This window comes from Monodon monoceros, unplaced genomic scaffold (assembly GCF_005190385.1).
Source record: "Monodon monoceros isolate NGI ecotype Baffin Bay Population unplaced genomic scaffold, NGI_Narwhal_1 Super_Scaffold_20, whole genome shotgun sequence".
NCBI lineage: Eukaryota > Metazoa > Chordata > Mammalia > Artiodactyla > Monodontidae > Monodon > Monodon monoceros.
Window position 1 is genome coordinate 13893917 of NW_021703777.1, and position 23083 is coordinate 13916999.

Consider the following 23083-nt stretch of genomic DNA (forward strand, 5'->3'; position numbering starts at 1 on the left):
AATCATTACGACTGTTTCTATTACTATTAGAGAGTTCTGGCATGAAAGATGATTACTCATCTGAGTAAATTTCAACATGTCATTCTCTTACACATTTGGGCCATTTGGTCTATAAACTATAGGATCTAATATTCCTTACTATTCTTATGGAATTTAAGGTTTATTGTTGAGTTTTTCAAACTGTGTGTCATGACCCCTTAGAGGATTATGAATTCAATTTAGGGGATTAAAAACCAGCATTAAAAATAGGAAATGGAATAAATAGAAAATGTCAAGTGATCATACATAGTATTATTATGTATGTTTATATGTACATACACACACACACCTCTGTGTATTTGTATGTATGAAGAGATGGGTATACGTTTATTTAGTGGATCATGATATAAATATATTTTTTATTATAGGTCACTGTGAAAGAGGTCTGAAAGCTCCTGTAAAGCAAGATAACATTGCAGCCAAGAGCAAGATCTTCAGCATGGACAAACTTGGGTTCCGGTTCTGACTTTACCCCTTGACTAGCTGTGTGACCTTGAGCACACTGCTTAACCTCTTCTTACTTTAGTTCCTTCAGCTAAGAAATGGGTATGATAATAGTAACTATTTTACAGGGTTTTATAGGAAGAGGCACCTATAAAACTCTAGCATTATGCCTTAAATATAATATGTGCTCAAAAGATAGTAATCCCCACACCATTTCCCCCCCAGTATTAGTGAATTTTAGTATGCTATACAAACATTAGGCATTATCATTGTTAGTCAAAATAATCATAAACAAGTGAGACAAATTAATTACGAGCGTGGGAGACTAATGATTGAAAGCGATGTGTCACAAAGAAAAACTTAGGGATTACCATGCTGTGCTTGAAAAAATGCAGATTTCATAATAAGACTTGGCTCCAGGAATCCACAGTTTTTATTGGCCCCCAAGTGTGTTTTACACACAGCACTAAAATCTGAGAACTACCGATGGATTGATGGATTATTTACCGAACACCCATGATATGCGTGGCACTGTGCTAGACTCTGTAGGAAGAGGGACAGAGAGGCCTGGGAGGCCGTGAGAACCAAGAAGACCTGCTTCTACACTGTGGCTCTTAAGACAGTGAGTCCCTGTTGGTGTTTCCCCAGTGTCAGTGCTTACTTTTGTGCAGGTTGGCGGCTGACATTGTCTAACACAGATACTGAAATTTCATATGTGTCTAGGGGACAGGCAGGTAACTTAAATGAAAGAAAGTTAGGCACAAGAATTATTTTTTTCTTAAAACATAGCACCAACCTGGGCTGTCTTAGGTTTTCCAAATTTTAATAGAGACATGGGTACAAAACCAATTCACTTAACTTTTTACTTGCTACTCATCTCTATGCTGCCATATAGGAATTCAGGATTGGTGGCCACAGACCCCATATGTGACAGAAACCAGTAATCAACTCTTTTCATGCTCGATAAACAGAGGTAGTAAAAACATTTTTTAGTTTTTAAAATTCTGTTTTACTGTACTTTCAAAGTGTTCCTCTAGCAAATAAAATAATTCTATGGCCACATATAGTAACAATACTTGTGTTCTTAGAGGGAAAAAATGTGCCTTTCTTCCAATAATGATAAAAGGGGATAATTATGTTGTCACAGTAGAGTATAACTTATGCTTAAATCACCAAATCTGGCTGTTAACAGGAAATAACTGGCATGAACCAACCAGTATAGCATACTTTGGGAAAACTAGATTAGACTTCTGAGCTTTGAGCATTTATTAAAAGTGAAAGTCCTGACAATGCTATAGAACCCTAAAAAGTTTGCCATGATTTTCTTTTCCAGGAATAGAGGATCTTTGCTGGAATTTAAAAAAAAAATCATGAAAAAATTGTTGTATTCAGCAACTCCTAATGTGGTTTTTAAAAGGAAGGGACACAGTATATAAAAAATGTTGGAAGGAGTTTTCTTTTTAACTTGCTTTTTCTTCTCAAATATTGTAAAAGATAAAACAAAACAAAACAAAAACCCATGAACCAACCAACAAAAACATGAAGTTTCCTCTATGGTTAGATTGCAAAGTGAACTATCACATTTCTGCAAACCTGTACAATGAATTGGACTGTAAAAAGAGCAGTTTAAAACTCAGATTTACCATTTCCTAAACAAGTGACTAGGGTAAGTTATCTAATATTTCGTTTCCATGCTTCTGTTTCATTATTTGCAAAATAAGGATAATAACAGATCCTAGTCAAAGGATTGTTGGAGGCATCACAAAAGTTAACATGGACAGGGGCTTATAGAATTAAGCATACAGTAATCATGCCATAAATGTTGGTTACTAGGACACAGGGTTTTTTAAAGACGCAAGAATGAAGATGAAAGATTTTTATTTTGTTCCTATTATTGTTTTGCAACCTCTTTTTACGTTTTAAAAAACTAATGTTTTTGACCAATCTTATGAATTTATCACAAACACTTTCATAATATCATAGTTATGGGCAGGGACAGAGGTTAGAATAATTTGAGCAAATCAGCAGAAAGATTATCTGGCAATGTCTTTAGTTTTGCCAAGGCATGGGCTATCCCTTACTGCACCGGGTCATTTAAACAGAAATCCTGAGTAAGCAAAGTCCCTGCAAAGGGAAGTACAATTACAGCCATTCTTCTTTATTTCTTGGCTTTGGGGCATTTATAGGACAAATATATTGTATTCAGATAGTTTTGCTAAAGGGTTTTTTAAAAAATAAATATTTTACAGCTAGAACTCCAAAGACATCCATTACAGAGAAGAGGAAGAAAAAAAAAAACCCCATATAAGCTACTCTTCTATTCACACTGCACCTTTATTTTCAGAAAAAGATGATTATATGTCATCACAATATTTTTTAAGGTATGTCTTAGGGGTAAATAATAAGAAACATGCCAACTTTATGGATGAGGAACCCGATATATCAAAAAGTTAAGGCTCTTTTCTCAGAGTACAAAAAAAGAACACGACTGCAGACAAGCTTTTTTGCAAAAAAGCAGTTTAGCTATAAACTTCCCATTTCATACAGCATAAAACATTACTTTAATGACATATTTTCGTCCAGTGGGTTACCAGCCCTTCCTATAGCACATAGATGGATGACTTTTCCCAAACTATAACTTATGAGACGGTATTTTATCAATTAGATGTCTACCTCTCAGAACGAATATGAGCTATAAATGCCTATGGATTTGTGGAGCCTCCATGAATCTTGAGAACTTCTGTCTAAACACAAAAGCAAATAAGTTAGGCAAAATACAGACTGATGCAATCAGGTATGTGCTATGGTTTTAAATTTTGAAATAGGAACCATATGATGGATTAATTAACATAACGGTTGAGATTTATATGAAACAAGGAGACATTTATTGTTAAAAATTTTGTCTTATTATCTAAAAATGTCTAAATTGTGCAATTAATCTCATCTAATTCAAAAACTGGCCCCTGTAACTTACAGTGGATTTACTGGGGACTTAAATGGTCATACAGGGGATCAAACCACAGCTCAGAAGTGCACGTTAGTAAATGGGCCATTTATTCTGGTGTGGTGGCAAGCTTGCTGAGCTCTACCAAGACATTGGTGTTAGGCTGCCAGATCCTCTCATGGTATAACCTAAGTCTTGCAGAACACCTGGTTAACGCAGAACACCTGCATTATTTGGTTAAACTGTACTTTTAATTTTGATAATGTCAAGGTAGAGTAGGCAGGTAGGAAATGGAAAAGTAACATACAAGGCCACAAATAATGACCTCTGTATATATAAACTAACACAATAATCGACAAGATCACGTATATATTTAACTGGAGATACTACTACCCCTACTATAGAAATATTAGTTCATCCATTCCTTTAAGGTATTTATTGAGTTCCTACACAGTGTCAGGCATCGCTGTAGGCGTTCTGAATTCATGAGTGAACAAACCAAACAAAAATTTTTGCCCATGTGGATCTTACTTTCTAAGGGGCTGGCGGAAATAGACCACTAGTCATGAACATAATAAATAAGTATATAGTAGGTTCGAAGTTGATAAGTGCTATGGAGAAAATAAATAAGACAAAAGTGTAATGGGAATTTGAAGTAGGGGGAGCACAGGGGCAATCAGTTCAGTCTATCTGATGTCCTCAAATTCCTTGGGTGATAAAACATTTTTACTGAAACAACAAATCATTGGCATGAAATAGCAGCGTCACTTTGCCTTATCATATGCTTACAATTTAATTCAGCTTCATTCCATTTACTTATGTCTTCAGTTACTTAGCACCAGCCACATCCAAGGCACTGTTTTTAGGCACTGGGGACATAATGATGAAGAAAATAAAGTGCCTACTCTAGTGAAGCTTATATTCCAGTGGTGGAGCTAGTCAGCCTAAAAGATCATGAATAATGATGAAGAGAAATGCTCTAAAGAAAAATAAAGCAGGCTTGGGGTTAGAAGAGTGACAGAGTTGGCGACAGTGGGTGTTAGGTAAATTAGTCAGGGTTAATCCCTCTGAAGAGCTGATGTCTCAGCAGAAATCTGAATGAAAGAAGGAGGTGAGCCACTGGTAGAGTTGAGGAAGAATATTCCAGGTGGGAGGGAAGAGTTATTGCAAACAGCCTGCATCTGGAATGAGTGTATTAAACATTCTAAAAACAAACTGGTATAGTTGGAGCAGACCAAGCAACAGGAGAGAGGCAGGAACCCAAGGCCTTCTTTCATTTCTGCATTGTAAATAATAGTTAGCCTATATCATTACGCATGTGGAAAATAAGATATTTTTGTGAACTGCCACCAGACACAAAATCACGGTCACCTCCTCTCTTATTTGTATCCAGTTTGTTGGTTAAAAGCATGGACTCCTTTGCTGGTCTGACCTACTTCTCCATATATGCGCTTTGACCTCAGGCAGCTTTTTAATCTCCCTTTGTCCTACATTTCCTCATTTGTAAAATGAGGATAATAACACCTGTCACACAGAATTGTTGCAAGTACTGAATGAGCTAATTCATGTAAGTGTTGGTCAAAGGGTACCAACTTTCAGGTACAAGATGAATAAATTCTGGGGATATTTTTGTGCAGCGTGGTTATTATAGTTAATTATACTGTATTGCATAGTTAAAATTTGCTAAGAGAGAGCCTAAGTGTTTTCACCACACACACACACACACATACACGGTAACTATGTGAGGTGAAAAAGTGATTGAAACAGTGTATCTATTATTATTATTCTATAGCCCATCTGTCCAACATGAGCCACACGTGGCTATGGAGCAGTTGACATGTGGCTAGTCTCAACTGAGAAGTACTGTAGTGTAAACACACCAGATCTCAAAGATTAATATGAAAAAAGAATGTTACATTGGTTATTTTATTGAAATGATAGTTTAATTCTGCTTGTTTTTACATTTTTTTTTTTTTTTTTTTTTTTTTTTTTGCGGTACTCGGACCTCTCACTGCTGTGGCCTCTCCCGTTGCGGAGCACAGGCTCCGGACGCGCAGGCTCAGCGGCCACGGTTCACGGGCCCAGCCGCTCCGCGGCATGTGGGATCTTCCCGGACTGGGGCACGAACCCGTGTCCCCCACATTGGCAGGCAGACTCTCAACCACTGCGCCACCAGGGAAGCCCTCTTTTTACTTTTTTAAGAGTGGCTACCAGAAAAGTTGAACTAACGTGTGGCTGGCATTGTATTTCCTCATACACTGTTATTCTGGACAGCATGCTAGACACTACAGACTCAAAGATGTAAACATGGCTTGGCCCAAACCTACACATGGCTCACAAGGTGGTTCCAATCTCAGGGAAAAGGATGAGTGAGCTATGAGAGGAGGGCAGAGAGGGCCACTCTGATCCTCCTTAATTCCTCCCAGAAACCATCCTATTCCAATCTGTAGTCAGTGGCCTTTGCACACATAAGAACGAGAAACTCCTCAGGAACTATCCTGACATTCCCAGGAAGATGGATTGTCCGTGCGCATAAATCCATTGTAACTACTGAATTGAGGAGAAGGGTGACCGTATACAGGGCTCCTCTGGCCTCAGGCTTAGGGACAAAATTACAGTCTAATTATACTTGAATCGGCAGAGAACTTCAACATCTAGGACTGACAGCCCAGGCCTGGTACAGGAAATGGTGAAAGAAGGAAAAACGTTTTAGTTTTTAAAGTTAACTTAATATTGATAAGTTTCAAAATGCACAAATAAAGTTGTATGACTCATTATCTCTGTGGTTATGAACATTATTATCATACACTGAGCATTTGCTTTGTGTGTGGCACTATGCCATAGGCTTTACAAGTTTATTCTAGTTTAATCTTAAAATAACCCTATCATTTTCATTTCATGGTTGACGGAACTAAGTGTCAGAGGGGTTAAGTTGCTTGATGAAGGTCACACTAGTAAGTGATGGAACCAGGGTGTGAATACATAAGTCAACCTGGCCCCAAATGTGTGCTCTAACTACGCCACTCTGCTACTCTTTTCACATTATAGCTACCATCCCCTGACACAAGCAACCATGAACTGCATCAGCAACGATCACAACCAACAGCAGAAATAGCAGCCAAGACGTTTCCTGAAGAAAGACAGTGTTTGCTGACACTTTGCCTGAATTACATTTTCCTACCTTAACACTCAGAATTCTCCCATTGGCCTATCACAAGGGACATTGGAAGAAACAACCCAATGAAACTGGAGGCTGCGTCACCATAAGCGTTCTACTTTGGACAGTCATTAGAGTGTCCACTTGAGTCCCCTCAGAAGGAACTCCTCTCTCTGCAGTGGAAAGCTGCAGCACCCACTAAGTGAATACATTTATATTCACGACAAGTGAATATAATTCAAAGTGAATATAATTCAAAGGAGACAAGCCCGTATTAAGAGGATGGATGAACTGCTCTGAAAGGTTTGAGAAAGGAACACCTATCATTCTGGAGACTGGTGGGGCAGGAATGACTTCACTAAGGACAACTGAGAGAAATCCTTCAACAAGCTCAGGCCTTTCGAATCATTCTCTCCTTTCTTTCTCTCACATCCCACATCTAACCTCTCAAAAGAAAGCTACTACCTCTGCCTTTAAATATATCTAGAATCCAGGTCTCACTGCTCCACAGCTTCTAATCTATGTATCCTAACATCTCCCACATCCACAGCCTCGTAACTGGTCTCCCTGCTTCTACTCTTGCTTCTCATGGTCTATTCTCAACACAGCAGTCAGGTGTTCTGCTAAAATGGAAGTCGTGTCATGAATTCCTCTGCTGAAAACATTCTGAAGTTCTCATTTCATGCTGTGGACCACAGATGTTACACCCACAGGGCCTAGGCCATCTCCACACTGCCCTCCTGTCCATACCTTTCTCAGCTCACCCAGGGGTCTACTTTTGCTCACTCTCTTCCAGCCACTCTGGCTAATTCGACCTTCTTGGTACCCGCCAGCACATTCCTGCCTCAGGGCATCTGTACTTATGCCACTTGCTGTCCCCTCTGCCTGACTTCTTCTCTCCCTTCTTTCAGGTTTCTTCAACTGTCAACTTCTTCTGGAGGCCTTCCCTGACCACCCTCCCCGGCACAACATACCCCCTTTTCCCACTTATCTTTCTTCATAGCAGTTAACATCTGCTCTGTCTCTGATTATTTATTTCATACAGAGCGTGCCCTTGCTCACCAGACATAAACCTCCTGAGGGCAGGGATCATTATATGTTCTGATTCTGGCTCCATACCCAATACCTACAATTGTCCCAAGAACAGAGTAAATGCTTACTAAATATTCATTGAATAAATAAGTTTTTACAAATAATGAAAGGAAGTAAGAGAAAGGTGAAACCTTTCATATGAACAATAGCTGGAAAGTATAGAAATGGAAGTATTTCTAATCTAGTGTGACTCGATTGGAGACATTCTTTGTGGTCAGAGCTGGAAATTTAGGTTACCTTATGTAAACAATGAAATATGGCTGTTATGGGCTGAAAGGTGTACCCCCCGCCAAAATTCACATGTTGAAATCCCAGCCCTTAGTACCTCAGAATGTGACTTTATTTGGAGATATGGCCTTTAAAGAGGTGATTAAGTTAAAATGAGGCCATTAAGGCCATACTGGTAGCCTTAAACAATATGACTGGCATCCTTATGAGAAGAGAAATTTGGATGTGGACAGTTACAGAAGGAAGACAGTATGAAGACACGGAGAAGATGACCATGTACAAGCCAAGGAGAGAGGCCTCAGAAGAAGCCAATACTTCCAGCACCTTGATCGTGGACTTCTAGCTTCCAGAACTGTGAGAAAATAAATTTCTGTTGTTTAAGCCACCAGTCGGTGGAATTTTGTTATGGCAGCCCTAGCAAACTAATACAGTGATATATACAATTGTTAGAAATTTTGACTTTATCTCATGAGCCACTATAAAAATTTAGCAGAGATGGAGGTGAGCTGAGATGAGACCTGAGTTTTAGGAATCTTCTGAAATCTTGCATTTGTGGTAATATGGAGGAAGGATTAGAAAAGGGAAAAGACTCGAGTCATGGAGACTAACCGGGAAGTGTTTGCAACGGTTGGGATCTAGATCAAGCAGAAGGGAAGGAAGAGGCGAGAACAGAATTGGGGGAAGCATCAGAGCCAAAATTGTTGGGACTTAGTGACATATTACAGGTAAGTGACATTGACATCAATGCAAATTGAAACTTAGTAAAATACAGACATGCAAAGGAATTCAGGTAATAAAATTTACATGGGTTTCAGTGGTCTCATACTTGAGAAAATTTCTCAGTATGGAACCTAAAGACAGATTAAAGCAGCATTCATGCCGCTCAAGGTGTGAATAGTACTTGTTGAGAAAAGGGTCTGCAGAAAGAGCTGCAGACTACATCTCCTCCTTGGGGATAATATGCACATTAGCATATTAAGGAATCTAGAAAGTTTTTCAATGAAGAAACCTCTTTAATTTTGTCCACGTTTATTGATTATGGAACACTCTTTTTGTGTGTGAGGCGCCTTTTAACCTCTCCTTCAACACAAATACTCTAGAAATTAGCACGGTTTGGAAAACAGTGGTGTGTTCTGAGGCACTAGAACAGTTCTAAAATAAACAGAGAAACTGTCTGGGTAACTTCTATTTCTAAGAGCAAAACTAGTCAACACTGTCCTAACAGACTGGCAGAATAAACTCATTAAAGGAATATAGTTGGTTTTCCCATAGCCTAATTACTACCAGATTAAAAAAGAAAATTCAATCTTTTGAAAGTAGCACGAATTCTTTCACACCCATAAAGGAAAATTACTCAGTGCTTGAAACAAAATAAAATGATATTCTGGTGATTTAAAGGGAAAGTGTAGCTCAAATTCAGAAATCTGGGAGCAATTTTTAACCAGGGTTCTTTGACACTAGAGCACTTATGGTCTAAATTTTCCCATTTTCCATCAGTTTCTGGAATCCACGGTGTCCCTGCACTGTGACTCACATGCAATGCGCACGTAGGCCTTCCGGCTCTTGGTGGTACCCGCCGAGCTCCAGGCTACACACTGGCACCAGTAATCTTCAGGCCCAAAGAGTTCTTCCACTTGCTGGCGTGAAATCTCAATGCTTACTTCCCGGACAATGAGACCTGCCAAGGCAAAGGAAGATTTAAGTCAGGAGAAGACTTGTATTAACAAAACACCATACACATATTTTTCCTCCAGTGATCCTTCTTGATGCCATAGACCAACGTCCTAGATATTGCCTCTCATCTCCTCTGATTTTCCTCTGGATCCAGTTACTTGTCCACACTTTTTTCATTCTCTTATTTGCTATTTCAAATCTCTGGATTCACCAGATAATGAAAGTGGACTTGGTCTATCACTCCACAGAATTACACCTTTCCCGTTATAGCATAACATTCACCCTCCACCAAGGTATCTTCCTCTGTGTATTGAAACAGTAACTTGAATTTAACATCTTCTAAGGATTCTATCTTAATTATACAGGTTGTGGGTAAGATACCCATATGCTGTACATAGCTTTACAATAACTAAGTCTACCTAATTCTTTACATGAAATGAGAATGACCAAAAAACTATAATAATAAGTATATAAATCGTCAATATATATATTTATATGCACAAATATGTGTATCAGTTTTTATTACATGACCTAGTCCTTTATAAATATGTGGTGATTTTTTAAAACTAAGTCATTTTAAACAGCTTTGTTTATTATTATTATTATTATTTTTTTTTTTTTGCGGTACGCGGTACGCGGGCCTCTCATCGTTCTGGCCTCTCCCGTTGCGGAGCACAGGCTCCGGATGCGCAGGCTCAGCGGCCATGGCTCACGGGCCCAGCCGCTCCGCGGCATGTGGGATCTTCCCGGACCGGGGCACGAACCCGTGTCCCCTGCATCGGCAGGCGGACTCTCAACCACTGAGCCACCAGGGAAGCCCAGTTTTGTTTATTATTAACGCACATTGTTTTTCTTAAAAGAAATACTAGCCTTAGTTAACAAACCTCTGCTGTTCTATCCAAAGAATGTATGACTTTAAGGTTTTCATAAGTAATATTTTGAAAGCCCAAGTGTTTCTCTATAATAACAATGTAACCAAAATCCTGTTAAAAATAAAGTGGCTTCTAGTTAAAATGCTCAAATAATTGGAATTTATTTCACAGTATTATGTAATCCTAAAATAACAAAAATTGAACTAAGAATCTGGGGTTATCATTTTAGGGGTATTCATCCTGCAGTATGCCTCTTTGCACGAGCAAGAAGGATTATCTGAACAATATATGTGGGCAACTGCCAGTTCTCTTGCACATACTTCCAGCATGGAGTGTCTACTGAGAGAACTGGCAGGGGCACCATTTAGGGAGTAGGAGAATTTGCTCTGGGTCAAGTATGAGCACAGTAAGAAAAGTTAAATGTATGACTCTGTACTGTTTATTCATTCACTCATTCACCAAATATCTACTGAGTATCAATTATGTAGAACATATTGCACTAGGTACTTGTGACACTCTGATGAGTGAAATAGTCATTGCCCTCAATGAACTTTTATTTTTGGGAGGAGGATACATAAAAGGCTCCAACGTGAGTTAGGTTGATTAAATCCTATGGGGAGAGGGACAGGGCACATGGGAAGAAGTAGGAAAGGGAAGGAGGAGACTGAGAACCCAGGAGAAGACAACTGAGCACTGGACACAGAGAATACTAGCATGAGATGAAACTAGAGACAAGAAAGGGACCACTTTATATACATTCTTGTAAACCCGCAGTTCTCAAAGTATGGCCCACAAAACAGCTTTATCAACATCACTTGGGAACTTGTTGAAAATGCAAATTCCTGGGCCCCACTCCAGACTCAGTGAACAAGAAAACTTGAGAGTTCGGCCCAGCACTATTTTAACAAGCCCTCCAAAAATTCTGATGCACGCTACAGTTTGAGAACCACTGTTGTACACCATGTTTAGGATCTGGGATTTCTTTCTGAGAACCAAGTGTTTTAAGCAAGAAGATGACATAATCAGATGAGAATTTAAAAATATACATATATAAATATATATACAATATATATGGTATAATGATATGTACAAGATATAAAGTTTAACTAGTTCCTAAAAGTTATGATATTTTAAAATGTTTGATCATGACTTCTTGGTATAAGTAACATGAAAGAGGTGTCATCTGGAGAGCCTAAAAAGGGGTATTCCAGTACTTACCCTAAAATCTAGGACATGTTCATACGGGTAAAAGCACTCAGGGAAATTAACAACCGCCCGACAATAGTAGGTGCTGACCCATTGGGGGATAAACAATTCTTCCTATCACAAGCTGATGGGAGTTGAGTCACAGAAACAACTAAGTCCTTAGGTCCACTGAACTGGAATGAAGCCCAGGAAAGTGGGTTTGATAAACCCAAGGCACGGCAAAATCCTGATGGGGCGACTCTATTTACAAAAGTTTATTAAGTATTATTTTAACATTTTGGAAATTAGTAACGTTTTTATGTTTATAGAGTGATCAGTTTAAAAAGAATTTTCAAGTAACTGGCATATCCCAATCCCTCACCCTTCTATGAAAAGTTTACTATATTATTTTAGCCAATGTCCAACCAATAAAGCAAGTCTCCACAGTAAAAAAACAACTTATTAACAAATAACACTAATTTCCTTCCTTTCTCCTGGTCCTTGCTTGGGCCTTTCATTTTCCTGTCTCATTGTAATTGTTCTCATTTTTCTGATATCTAGAAATCTGTGCAAAGATGGGGCAGAGCCTTCCCTCCTCTCCTGCCTCCTTTCTTTTTACTCCACTCTCTGGTGTTTAATACTTTTGTCTGTCTTAATTGTTTATACCTTCTCTGTTCATGCAGAAAGTCAGTTACTGGAAACGAAACTCTTCCTCTAAAGGTTGCTGCAGTCACCAAAGGGCAGATAAACCTGCAGTATTTCCTTAGAACTATAATGGTTCTTTCCAAAATGTAGAGCAGCAACAAACGGGCTCAGGATAGTAAAACCGCATACAAATATTTTGTGTCCCAAGATGATAACTTCAGGTTTCATTCCCCACCCCCACCCCCGCCACCTTTTACTTAAAGCAATTACAGGAAACCTAATTAAATGCTAGGAGAACTTCATGAGGGCCACTGTATCCTTTTGCCCTAAGAGGCTCATCGATGTTTCTACTGAGCACAAATCTAAATCCTTTTAAGAAGTCACAGACCCGCCTGCTACAGGGATTATTCATCGTATGAATGTCCTGAATTGTGTGGCCCAGGCTCCCCATGGGCACAGGAGTCAAGCACACACCGATTTTTGTCTTCAGCTTCACAGATGCCCCATCCAGGAGGAGATGGATTAATTACAGCTCTGTACACTGGACCTGCCACCTGCCCAAAGTTTACACTCCAACGTGTGGTCAACAACACCAGAACAAGAAAAAACTGGAGCATGAAGTTATCTAAACACTTACATTTTAGAATTCTCTAGACTTAGCTGCATTATTCAGACTCTGAGTTACTTGGTTACATATCATCTTTTCATTACCATAGGTAAGTTCGTTACCTATGACATTTTGTTCATCAAACCAGAGGCTAGTGGTTTGGCTAAAAGTAGGTAATATCCTTTTTCTTTGAAAGTGCAATTTCCAATCTGCTTGAAGTCTTGAGATGGAAAAAGCAACCTGCCTTGAAATTTGAAATGCCATCAGCATTACTTCCAAGCAGGTTGCTTTGAAGAGCATTTGGGAACTTGAAATTGGTTTCAGGTTATTTAAGGGTGGGGGGAAATGCTTCGGTCTACAGGATTTACTCAAATACAAATGTGTATTTTCCATCCTGTCTGACAATGTCAAAGATTTCCCATCACTGTTCGTCCTTTAATAGCGGCATCTCAAGGATGCATGCTGTTTGAAGTTTGCAGTGATTTGCTTTTATAATAGGAATCGTTGTGGTTTGGGAGACAGAGTGCAGCAAAGTAATTAGCATACTTTACCAAGAAGTTTCATAATGAGCATGAACATGTACTTGTTAATAGGGAGTTTCACATGATTTTAGAAATTCAGATGCAAATGCCACCTTCTGATTGGATCTTTGTGAGGCTATACATGAATTTAGCAATAAAATCTGGTAATTGGCATTTATTCCTTATCTTTAGCATAAATTTAACTTCGTAATAGTCAAGCACCACAAATAATGTTTTTCTAGAGATTATTATAATGTGATCAAAAATCCATGATTAATCTTGTTGCATAATTATTTAAAACAATATCCAAATTCCCCCAGAAAGGTAATCTGCAGTGCTGTCAACAAATATTAAAAGTCCACGAATGTCAAAAATTATGTTGTTCCAGAAATGTAAAGATGTATAAAATATCACATCCAGCCTTGTGCTATTCATTTATCATGTTTATTAGGTGATACTCAAAAATCATGCATTATCCTAAATATTTTTTAAATATGCTCATCAAATCTGCATCTTCTAATACCCCATGTATGTTTCACTAAAAAGCATCCTCACTTCATGTTAGACTTAAGTATTATGTGCACCTGAGTTGCATTTCTCATGCCTCCCAATGACTTTATCTTTCATACGCAAAGGGAGGTTTTGAGACACCATGTTGTGCAGACCTGGCAATTCTATTTCTTCCAGCACTCTCCCTATTGGGAGAAGAGCTGCAGAGGTGACTCTACCAAATCTCATTACAGTATATTCGAAGTTAGTACACAGATTGGTGGGAAATGCACAAAGCTGCAGGGAAGGATGTTCTGGAATATATTACATTTTATTGAATTAGTGTGGTCTCTTTTTCATGCTTTTTTCCAGAGCTTAACCCTATTAGTTTTCACTAATATCTAAAATATGAAACATATCAGCTCAAGATGTCTTAATATAAATTTAACCACACAAAATGCTATCACTGTTTAAAAGGATGTCATACCATAAAAAAACTGATTGTTATTTTAGCAACTTATAACTCTTACTAAGATAATCAAAATATGAAAACTCAAAAGGTAGAACTTTATAATTAAGACATTGTTTTATGCCACATGAAGTCATTTGACAATCTTTAAAGTACATCAGGAAGACACTGTAAACACATAATTTACGAACTTCTCTCTGAAATGTTTTCCTTGAATTTTTAATATAATATTTAATATATAAACAGTCCATCTAATTAACTAAAATTATTTTGTGTAATTGGGAATTGCAACTTACCAGTGTATTTGATTTATTATGAGTATAATTCTGTTAAAGTTACGTTTACTATCTTTGTGATCAAGATGAATTTACCTAAAAGTCAAGGAATAACATGGCTGGGACTGAGTGGTTCAAGAGATTTGCTTGGAAGCATTTCATACCTAGGCCATTGACTTGATTACCTTTTATGTGATAGTTTCTAGTCACTTGGTTCTGGTTTGGCATTCTGTGTCCAATGGGGATCTGTGTTTTGTTTTATTTTTGTTTTGTCTAGAGCTGAGAAAAAATTATTCATTGGATTATGTATCTGGAGTGGGAAGACATCTAGTGCTTCTAGAAAGCTATATGACAACCACAGATAAATGCAGTCTTCCCCCCTGAAACTTGAAAATTTAATTGCAAGATTATATTAAAATAGAATGACAAATGATACTTACCCTGACAATGCTAACACTGTTTTTCCCTTTTCTTTTTAGGAGTGTCAGGTTTTAGATGTTACAGGAGAACCAGTGCTCCTACTTTTTATTTATTTATTTTTTTCCTTTTGTGGTACACGGGCCTCTCACTGCTGTGGCCTCTCCCGTTGCGGAGCACAGGCTCCGGACGCACAGGCTCAGCGGCCATGGCTCACGGGCCAGCCGCTCCACGGCATGTGGGATCTTCCCAGACCGGGGCACGAACCCGTGTCCCCTGCATCGGCAGGCGGACTCTCAACCACTGTGCCATCAGGGAAGCCCCCTACTTCTGATTTGACTTTCTAACCCCATCAAACCTAAGGCTGTAAGTATGAAGGATAATTGGAGTGGTGGGTATACGAAGTATTTTCTCTTACTTATAGAGTTGTATGAATGAGTTGACAGAAATTAATCTTACCAGCTTTGGCCCATCATGTAATTCCAATTCTTGACTTTGGTGATGAAAAACCTATTGAATCTCTGTTCCAAGAAGCCTTTCTGAGACCAAAATGCTTTCTGTAATTAATCTCTTCTCATATGTCAATGTTCTTTAGAATATAAAGAAGCTATTCTGTGAAAATATGATGATGGTAATGTGTTCAGTTTGGAAAGACACAAAGCACATTCCACTGAGAAAGCAAACATATTACTCATCTAAATAGTTTTCCTAAAACATCAAACATTATATATATTTGAATGTATATTCCAACATTTTTCTTTAAAAGTATAATTCTTAATCATTATTTAAATCTAACTACATGCATTCCTTTCTGTCCCTATTTCATGTAATTTGTCAGTAATTTCAATAGAAGTAATTTTAACAAAATTTTAAAAAAAGATTCCTGTCAATAAGGGTGGGGAATAATAACACGTTATTATAGATTAGTGAACTGTGGACTTATGAATTATAGACCTTACTATTACTTTTGTCCAGTCATTCATTCAATAGGTATTTGTTGAGACTCTACTATGTGCCACGCACTCTTCTATGTGCTGAGGACACAGTGGTAAAGAAGATAGATAAGGATTCTATCCTCCTATGGGTTACATTCTATTGTGGAGCTTGCTCTTGAGCAACTGTTTCAGGCACAGTAGTCTCCAAGGTGGGCATAGAGATGAAATGCTTATGGATCCCTTTTTCAGAAGTTTACTGTCTGATACTACAGATAAAAATAGTAGCTTACTGAGTAAAGGGGCTCTGTCATATGCACTGTATATCCATCAGTATAGTAATTGGCACAAATATTTGTCTAGTTAATGTAAGTTAAATGAATGAATGATTTGTTTGTTATAGCTATAATACAAAGTAGTGTTAAATCCAAGCTACAGGTAAATTTAATTGTAACTCAGAACAGTAAAGGTAACCAGTATTTATTGAACATCTACCATGGGTCTCAGTTAATCTGCATAATAATCCTTGGGATTAATATTGTTACACCTCTAATACAGGTAAGGCGTGGAGGTCAGAATTTAAACAATTGTTCACACAGCTAATAACTACTGAAATCAGGATTTAGATCCACATTTGTCTGAATCCAGTGTTCCTATTCCTTTCACTACACCAATATTCCTTAAACTGTGTCTTAAAAAAGTGGGTTTTGCTCAAATAAGTTTGGGGATTTCTGCTTAATACAACTTTCTCTTAGAAACTCAGAGTGCCCATTAGTATACTGAAGACATTGGTCAGAAGTTCTGACATGAAGAAGTAGATTTAATTTGGACTGCCACCATTCCCCCCAAATTTATTAAACCATAGAACCCTACAGTCAACATAAACACAGAACCCATTTCATAATGGCTTTCAATGAGGTTTTGTTTAGCATTCACCAGATGTTGATCTATTGAATAAAAGTAATCCATTGTTTGGAAAATTCTGAAAACACCATAAAGAAAGCTATAGTGAAATTGCTTTAGAAGGAGAGATCACAGGAAACCTGGGGAATGGAATATCTGAGTTTTAAGCTGAAGCATGGTTTGGGTTTAAAAATTTAAAGAGGAATCAAAGACACTTGAGGAGAAGAGAACAGCAAGAAGCCAAAGGGCAGAGATGAAAAAGCATGGTGACCACCGTGCAGAGTAGTTTACATGAATTAAGTAAAGAAATAAGACCATGGAATTAGAAGAGAGGTTCCTGGAGAGCCTTGTATGCAAGTTACAGAAGACTGTATTGTGGAGAAGGGAGCCTGTGAAAATTGTACAGTGGTGAAATGACATTTTTAAAAATGACATAACCTTTAGGAAGATTAATATGACTTTACTAGTAAGCAAAACTAATCTGATTTACTTAAATTGAATTTTACTAATTTTAATTTTAATTATCATTATAAATTTCTTTTCAGATCAATGATCTTACAACAAGTCATTAACCATAAGTGTTAAGAGCAATATTCTTGGTGACCCTCTGAAAAGAGTCTGATGATAAAAATCAGGTACATATATTCAGAATACTAATTACTCATACTGTCAGGCTTTTAGTTTTTTCTTATCCCAAATGACTTAGAAACAAGCATTAAGAGCCATCACCTCTGGAGTGACTGCCACCTACAACAGTTCATATGTAGGATATTGGGGACAGCTACTGGTTTATCTTAAAAGCAATACATTTCATATTCTTTAAAAAAATTTTTAAGTCAAACTATAAATGCTCATTTAAAAAAAAATTCAAATCATCCAGACAATTATTATGACAACTGAGGGACTAGACAAATACTTGTCTAATACACAGCAACCCAGTGATTTATTTAGATAAGAGAATAAATTCTTGCTTTGTATATACTATCCGACTTCTGGAAAGTCTTAAATCCATCAAGCCCTGGTTTCCCAACTTGTCAAATAAAGTTAAGAATTTGTTCATTCCATTGGTTTGTGAGGAAAGAAATGGAATAACACCTACAAAAGATCTTGAAATCTATAAAATTCCTTTTAAATATCCTATAAAATAGTAATTGAGAATAAAACTATATTCTGTTAACAAAATTACCATTGGAGGTACTAACATAGTTTTAAGGGAGGGGAAGAGGGGGGAAGAACACCCTGACTGGAAATTGTATTAGTCACATACCCAGATGAGAAAGACATGGCTGGTTTGGGAAATTTTCAACAGAGTTGGGAGAGTTCACTCTGGGTGGGGATGTGAACTGTCCAGGGCAATGCAGATGTGGCTACAATATTTAGAAATGAAATCTGAACAGCAGGTATAAGTTCTAGTGATTTGCCTTTAAGTTTCCTGTCCTTCAGCCAAATCACCCAGGACTTCCCTCACCCCCTAGGTCCCTACTATATTAAAGCGCAGATAGAGTAAAGCTACCCTGATGGGATGAGTGAAGAGTCTACTGGTTTCAGTAACGAAGAAGCTTGCACAGCTCACCCATTAGGAGTTTCTTACATCCCTATCCCAGTTCCCAGGTGAGGCAGGGACACAAAGCAACTGAATAGAAATAACTAACTAGGGTAGTTCTGACTAATTTGGGGCAGAATAAGCAAACTTCCATCGTTTAGAGAAGATTTAAAATTGATAAAACACAATCACGTTTTCTAGAGTCTTTCTTCACTTTCCAACTAGGATGTGAGCTCCATCAGGGCTGAAATTTTTGTGTGTTACCTGATGTTGCTGTGGCCTAGAATAATACCTGGTACGTATTGTAGGCATACAATAAATATTTGTTGATTTAATGAAAGAATATTTTCCCCAGGACACTATGATATACTTATTTAAAAGATATGGGATTGTGTTCCCTTAGACTTTAGAGGAAAGGAACTTTCAGTCATGATGGCAGTTGTACCTCCTATCCTAGCCAGAAAGACATAATCAAACACAGCTCTGATTTAAATTTTGAACATGTTTGCTATTTGCACTAAGAACAGGGAACAAAAAGTGGAGTTATCGTAATGCTTTTTAGAGCCTCCAAAATTGTTGGGCCTCCAGTAATAGCTGAGTGAAAACAGATCAAGTGTCAGTGAGAAGATCCTTTTTTCTTATCCGTTTAAAAAAGAATTCTAGTATGCGAGAATGACTCAATTTACAAGAAGGAAAAAATTTAACTTGTGAAATTCTAAGTAGAGATGAAAAATATTAGCAGTTCATATTTTCAAGCCAGGAGTATGTACTGAACTCCTGCTGAAACAATTTTCAATTTGAACTTTATAGAGACTGAGAAATAACTATTTGTTCTGATATTTCCAAAATATTTTTATATATTCTGAGATCCCTGCCTCAAATTTTTCTTTTATTATTCCAAAGGGAAAGATGATTTAATAAAATAATGCAAATGAGTATAATGCACTTAAACTTTTTTCCTTTTTTTTTTGCGGTACGTGGGCCTCTCACTGTTGTGGCCTCTTCCGTTGCGGAACACAGGCTCCGGACGCACAGGCTCCGGACGCACAGGCTCCGGACGCACAGGCTCAGAGGCCATGGCTCACAGGCCCAGCCGCTCCGTGGCATGTGGGATCTTCCCGGACCAGGGCTCGAACCCATGTCCCCTGCATCCGCAGGTGGACTCTCAACCACTGCGCCACCAGGGAAGCCCCTTTTTTCCTTTTTTTTTAAATGCAGAGAATGTCTCTTTGACCTTCTGCTGATTCTAAGTTACATGTACTTAGTTTTTGATAAACATATGGCTTTAGGTAGAATTCCAGAAGACAATACTGCTACATTATTTGCCAGTAAAACCTTATGTTTAATTCATCCTTGGCAATTAACTTAATTGAGAGTATGATCTTTGGAGAAGGGCTTGGTTCAAATTCTAGTTCCTCAAATGACTAGATGTATGACCTTGGGAAAATTCCTCTACCTCACTAAATAGCACTTTCCTCAACAAGAAAATAGGAATTAAAATTCCTAACTCAATGGGTTATTTTAAGGATTAAATGAGGTGATACATGTAAAACTCTTAGCAGAGTAAGCCCTTAATACGATACTAACTAGCCTAACTAATGTGATTTCAGAAGCTAAAATAGTTTATGTCATGCTGTGTACTACACAGTGCCCTTCATTTCAGAGCTTTACAAAATTAAAGTCTATGTTTCCATCACAGAAGTCTTCAGGGCAGCTATTTTGTATGAGCTTTCTTAGTAATTCAGGCTACATCCTTCTTCAACCTACATCTTCTCAACCATGGCTACCAGGGTCTCCAAGCAAGGAGAAGAGAGCACAGAGAGCTCACACCTGCTCTTAAAAGGCTTGGTTGGCTCTGAAGTTCAACATAGCTCACTCATAGCCCATGGGATAGAAGTAATCACTTGGCCAAGCTGCACAGCAAGGAAGTGGGACTTGTAATATTCCTGTGTGCCCAGGAAGGAGAGAATACGACATAAATATTAGATGGCCTTCTACAATATAATTCAGTTTTCAAATATCTGAATGTGTGATTTTAATATTATACCCCAAATGCTATAAAACAGTATAATTGGCTTATTATGTAAGAAAAATATTTTCAAATAGTGTACTTGCAGTTTTTCAAAATACTATTTCTAAAATAAATGTTGAAGAAATTGATGTGAAAATCTAGGTTATGATGTTTAGTTACTATTATAATTTTCTTTACAGTCCAACATCTTATTTTGATGTTTTCATAAGAGATAGGAAAACTAAAACTTGAAATAATGTACGAGTGATGCCTGCTTCTGAATGTCGTGTGTAACTTGTAATGTCTTCACGTCCATTCTGCACCAGCACCACAAAGAAAAATTAAGAAGGAAAAATGATTGTTTCCCACCACGAGCTCCGATTTCCTGAGATATTTATGTAACTGTATAATACTGCCAACTGAACAAACAGCTTCAATCATGTGTCTGTTCATATCTCCAGGTAAAGTTTTGTTCTTTTCCTTTCTTTTATAAATGTATTCCCTTCAAAGGATACATACCCTAGCGGATAGACAATCTCTATGGGAGAACGGGAAAGCTAGCTATTTAATACGTGCAGTTCAGTGTCATAAGGTGTGGAACCACAATAATTAATATTTTGTGATGATACACTAATAAAGATGACATTTGCGTGATTAGCTGGGTTTTCAGAAAAATTAGTAAAATGAAATTAATGGATAGGACTGTTCAGTCTGAAGGATAAATACAACATGCTGACAAACAAAACTGGGTTTCAGCATAAAGTGGATATGTTATATAGGCAGTATACATATGCACCAAATAATACTATGTGTATTTACATGCATATCATTCATCTAGTATTTTCTTTTCACTTCCAAGTTGGAATGCATTTATTTCTTACCCTACAAGCCCATTTAGTCACATTTCTGTCAGATCCCACTTGCATATGCGGTGTTGAATAAATCAGTGGTTAATAAATGTCCTTGGAGGACTCCCCTGGTGCGGCAGTGGACACTGCAGGGGACACGGGTTCGAGCCCTGGTCCAGGAAGATCTCACATGCTGGGGAGCAACTAAGCCCGTGCGCCACAACTACTGAGCCTGCGCTCTAGAGCCCGTGAGCCACAACTATGGAAGCCCGCAGGCCTAGAGCCCGTGCTCCGCAACAAGAGAAGCCACCGCAATGAGAAGCCCGCGCACCGCAACGAAGACCCAACGCAGCCAGAAATATAATTAATTAATTAATTAAAATAAATAAATAAATGTCCTTGTAAATACGTTTAGAGATAAATAGTGAACTGCTGTATCTCATCTTAAATGTATATTTTTACTCTCAGAATCTTAAAAGAAAGATAGCCTGAGTTAGTACATACATGTATGGAAAAAGAGAAGTAATTACAGACCAATCATGTAAAAGGAGCCTGGTTTATTACTCTTGAATGGATATACTATAGACAAAAATGTAAAATGTTCTCATAACTGTTCACAAAATTTTGCTGCAAAGGAAACACTGAATGAGGATGGAGAGTCAACCTTCCCATCATAGAGCTTTTGTCACGACTCCAGGGGCTTAGGGCCCCAGCCCAGCCCCACAGCAGGCAGAGCTGCAGGACACTCAGAATTCCAGCCCTCCTGGACCCGCTCTCCCACAGGTACTGCTCTAGCTGACCACATGCTCACTTCTAATTTGCAGCGAGGTAGTCTGACAAGCAGGCTGGGAGGATAGCAGAGATGGAAACACAGGTCAAGTACAGATAAAATGATGTTCACCTTGAAAAACACAAATAAGACTTTTAGGTAATAATGTACAGGGATGTATCTATTGAAAAATGAGAACACAACCACCTCTTTCTCATTAATAATTTTCCCTATCCTCTTCTGATTCTACCCCAACCTCTCTCCATAACCCAGTATCGGTACACTTCCTACATCTATACTTAAATAATACAGATTTATGTCCCCTGCACATATCTCATATATCTCCACCCATCCCCCCAAGCTGGTCTCAGGTTTGTTTTAAAAACATATCATGTGGGTGATCCCTTAGCAATCCTTTGAAGTTCCATCCCCATTAAAAGTGAAGAGGGCTCCGGTGTCCTAAGAAGGGAAATAATGACAGTGCATGGCTGTTATTTCATACGCTTCTGACTGTGAAATAAATGTTTAAAAAAATGAGAACACATAAGCCAAAGTCAGGCAAAATTACAGTTGAGAAGGTAAAAAGAAACACCTAAAATCTTGCCAAAGGTTCGTGTTTTACGTAAAGCTGCAGTTGGGACTTCACAAAGGAAATCTCTGCACTTTTTATTTCTGGTTCAGAGGATTTACATGCTCTTTCTAATGATCTGGGCCTTCAGCACTGGGTAATGTCTCCCAGTCCTCAGCTTAGCACTCATGCAAAATTGAAGCACTTTGGAGGCAGTTTAGTAGCTGCCGATGAATCTCAATGTGCAGGAAAAGGCATAATGGTTGTTTAGCACTTACTAGGAGAAGCTGAGGAAATCAGGGGGAAAAATCTATTGAACTTAAGTCATCTGGGAAGCCAACTGAGAGCGACTGCATTAACAATGTGTTTACATTCCTATTGTGTTGCTAGGTCAAGCGAAAGTGTGTGTGTGTGTGTGTGTGTGTGTGTGTGTGTGTGTGTGTGTGTGTGT

General features: G+C 38.1%; 1 protein-coding gene across 2 annotated transcripts in view; it reads right to left on the bottom strand.

Moving 5' to 3' along the window:
* The window catches only part of UNC5C (unc-5 netrin receptor C), a 402361-nt gene that overhangs the window by 120246 nt on the left and 259032 nt on the right, over nt 1–23083 (bottom strand). For both annotated transcript variants that reach the window (XM_029234530.1, XM_029234529.1), the window contains exon 3: nt 9439–9582. In XM_029234530.1, coding sequence (XP_029090363.1) covers nt 9439–9582 — 144 coding nt within the window. The remainder of the gene's footprint in view (nt 1–9438; nt 9583–23083) is intronic.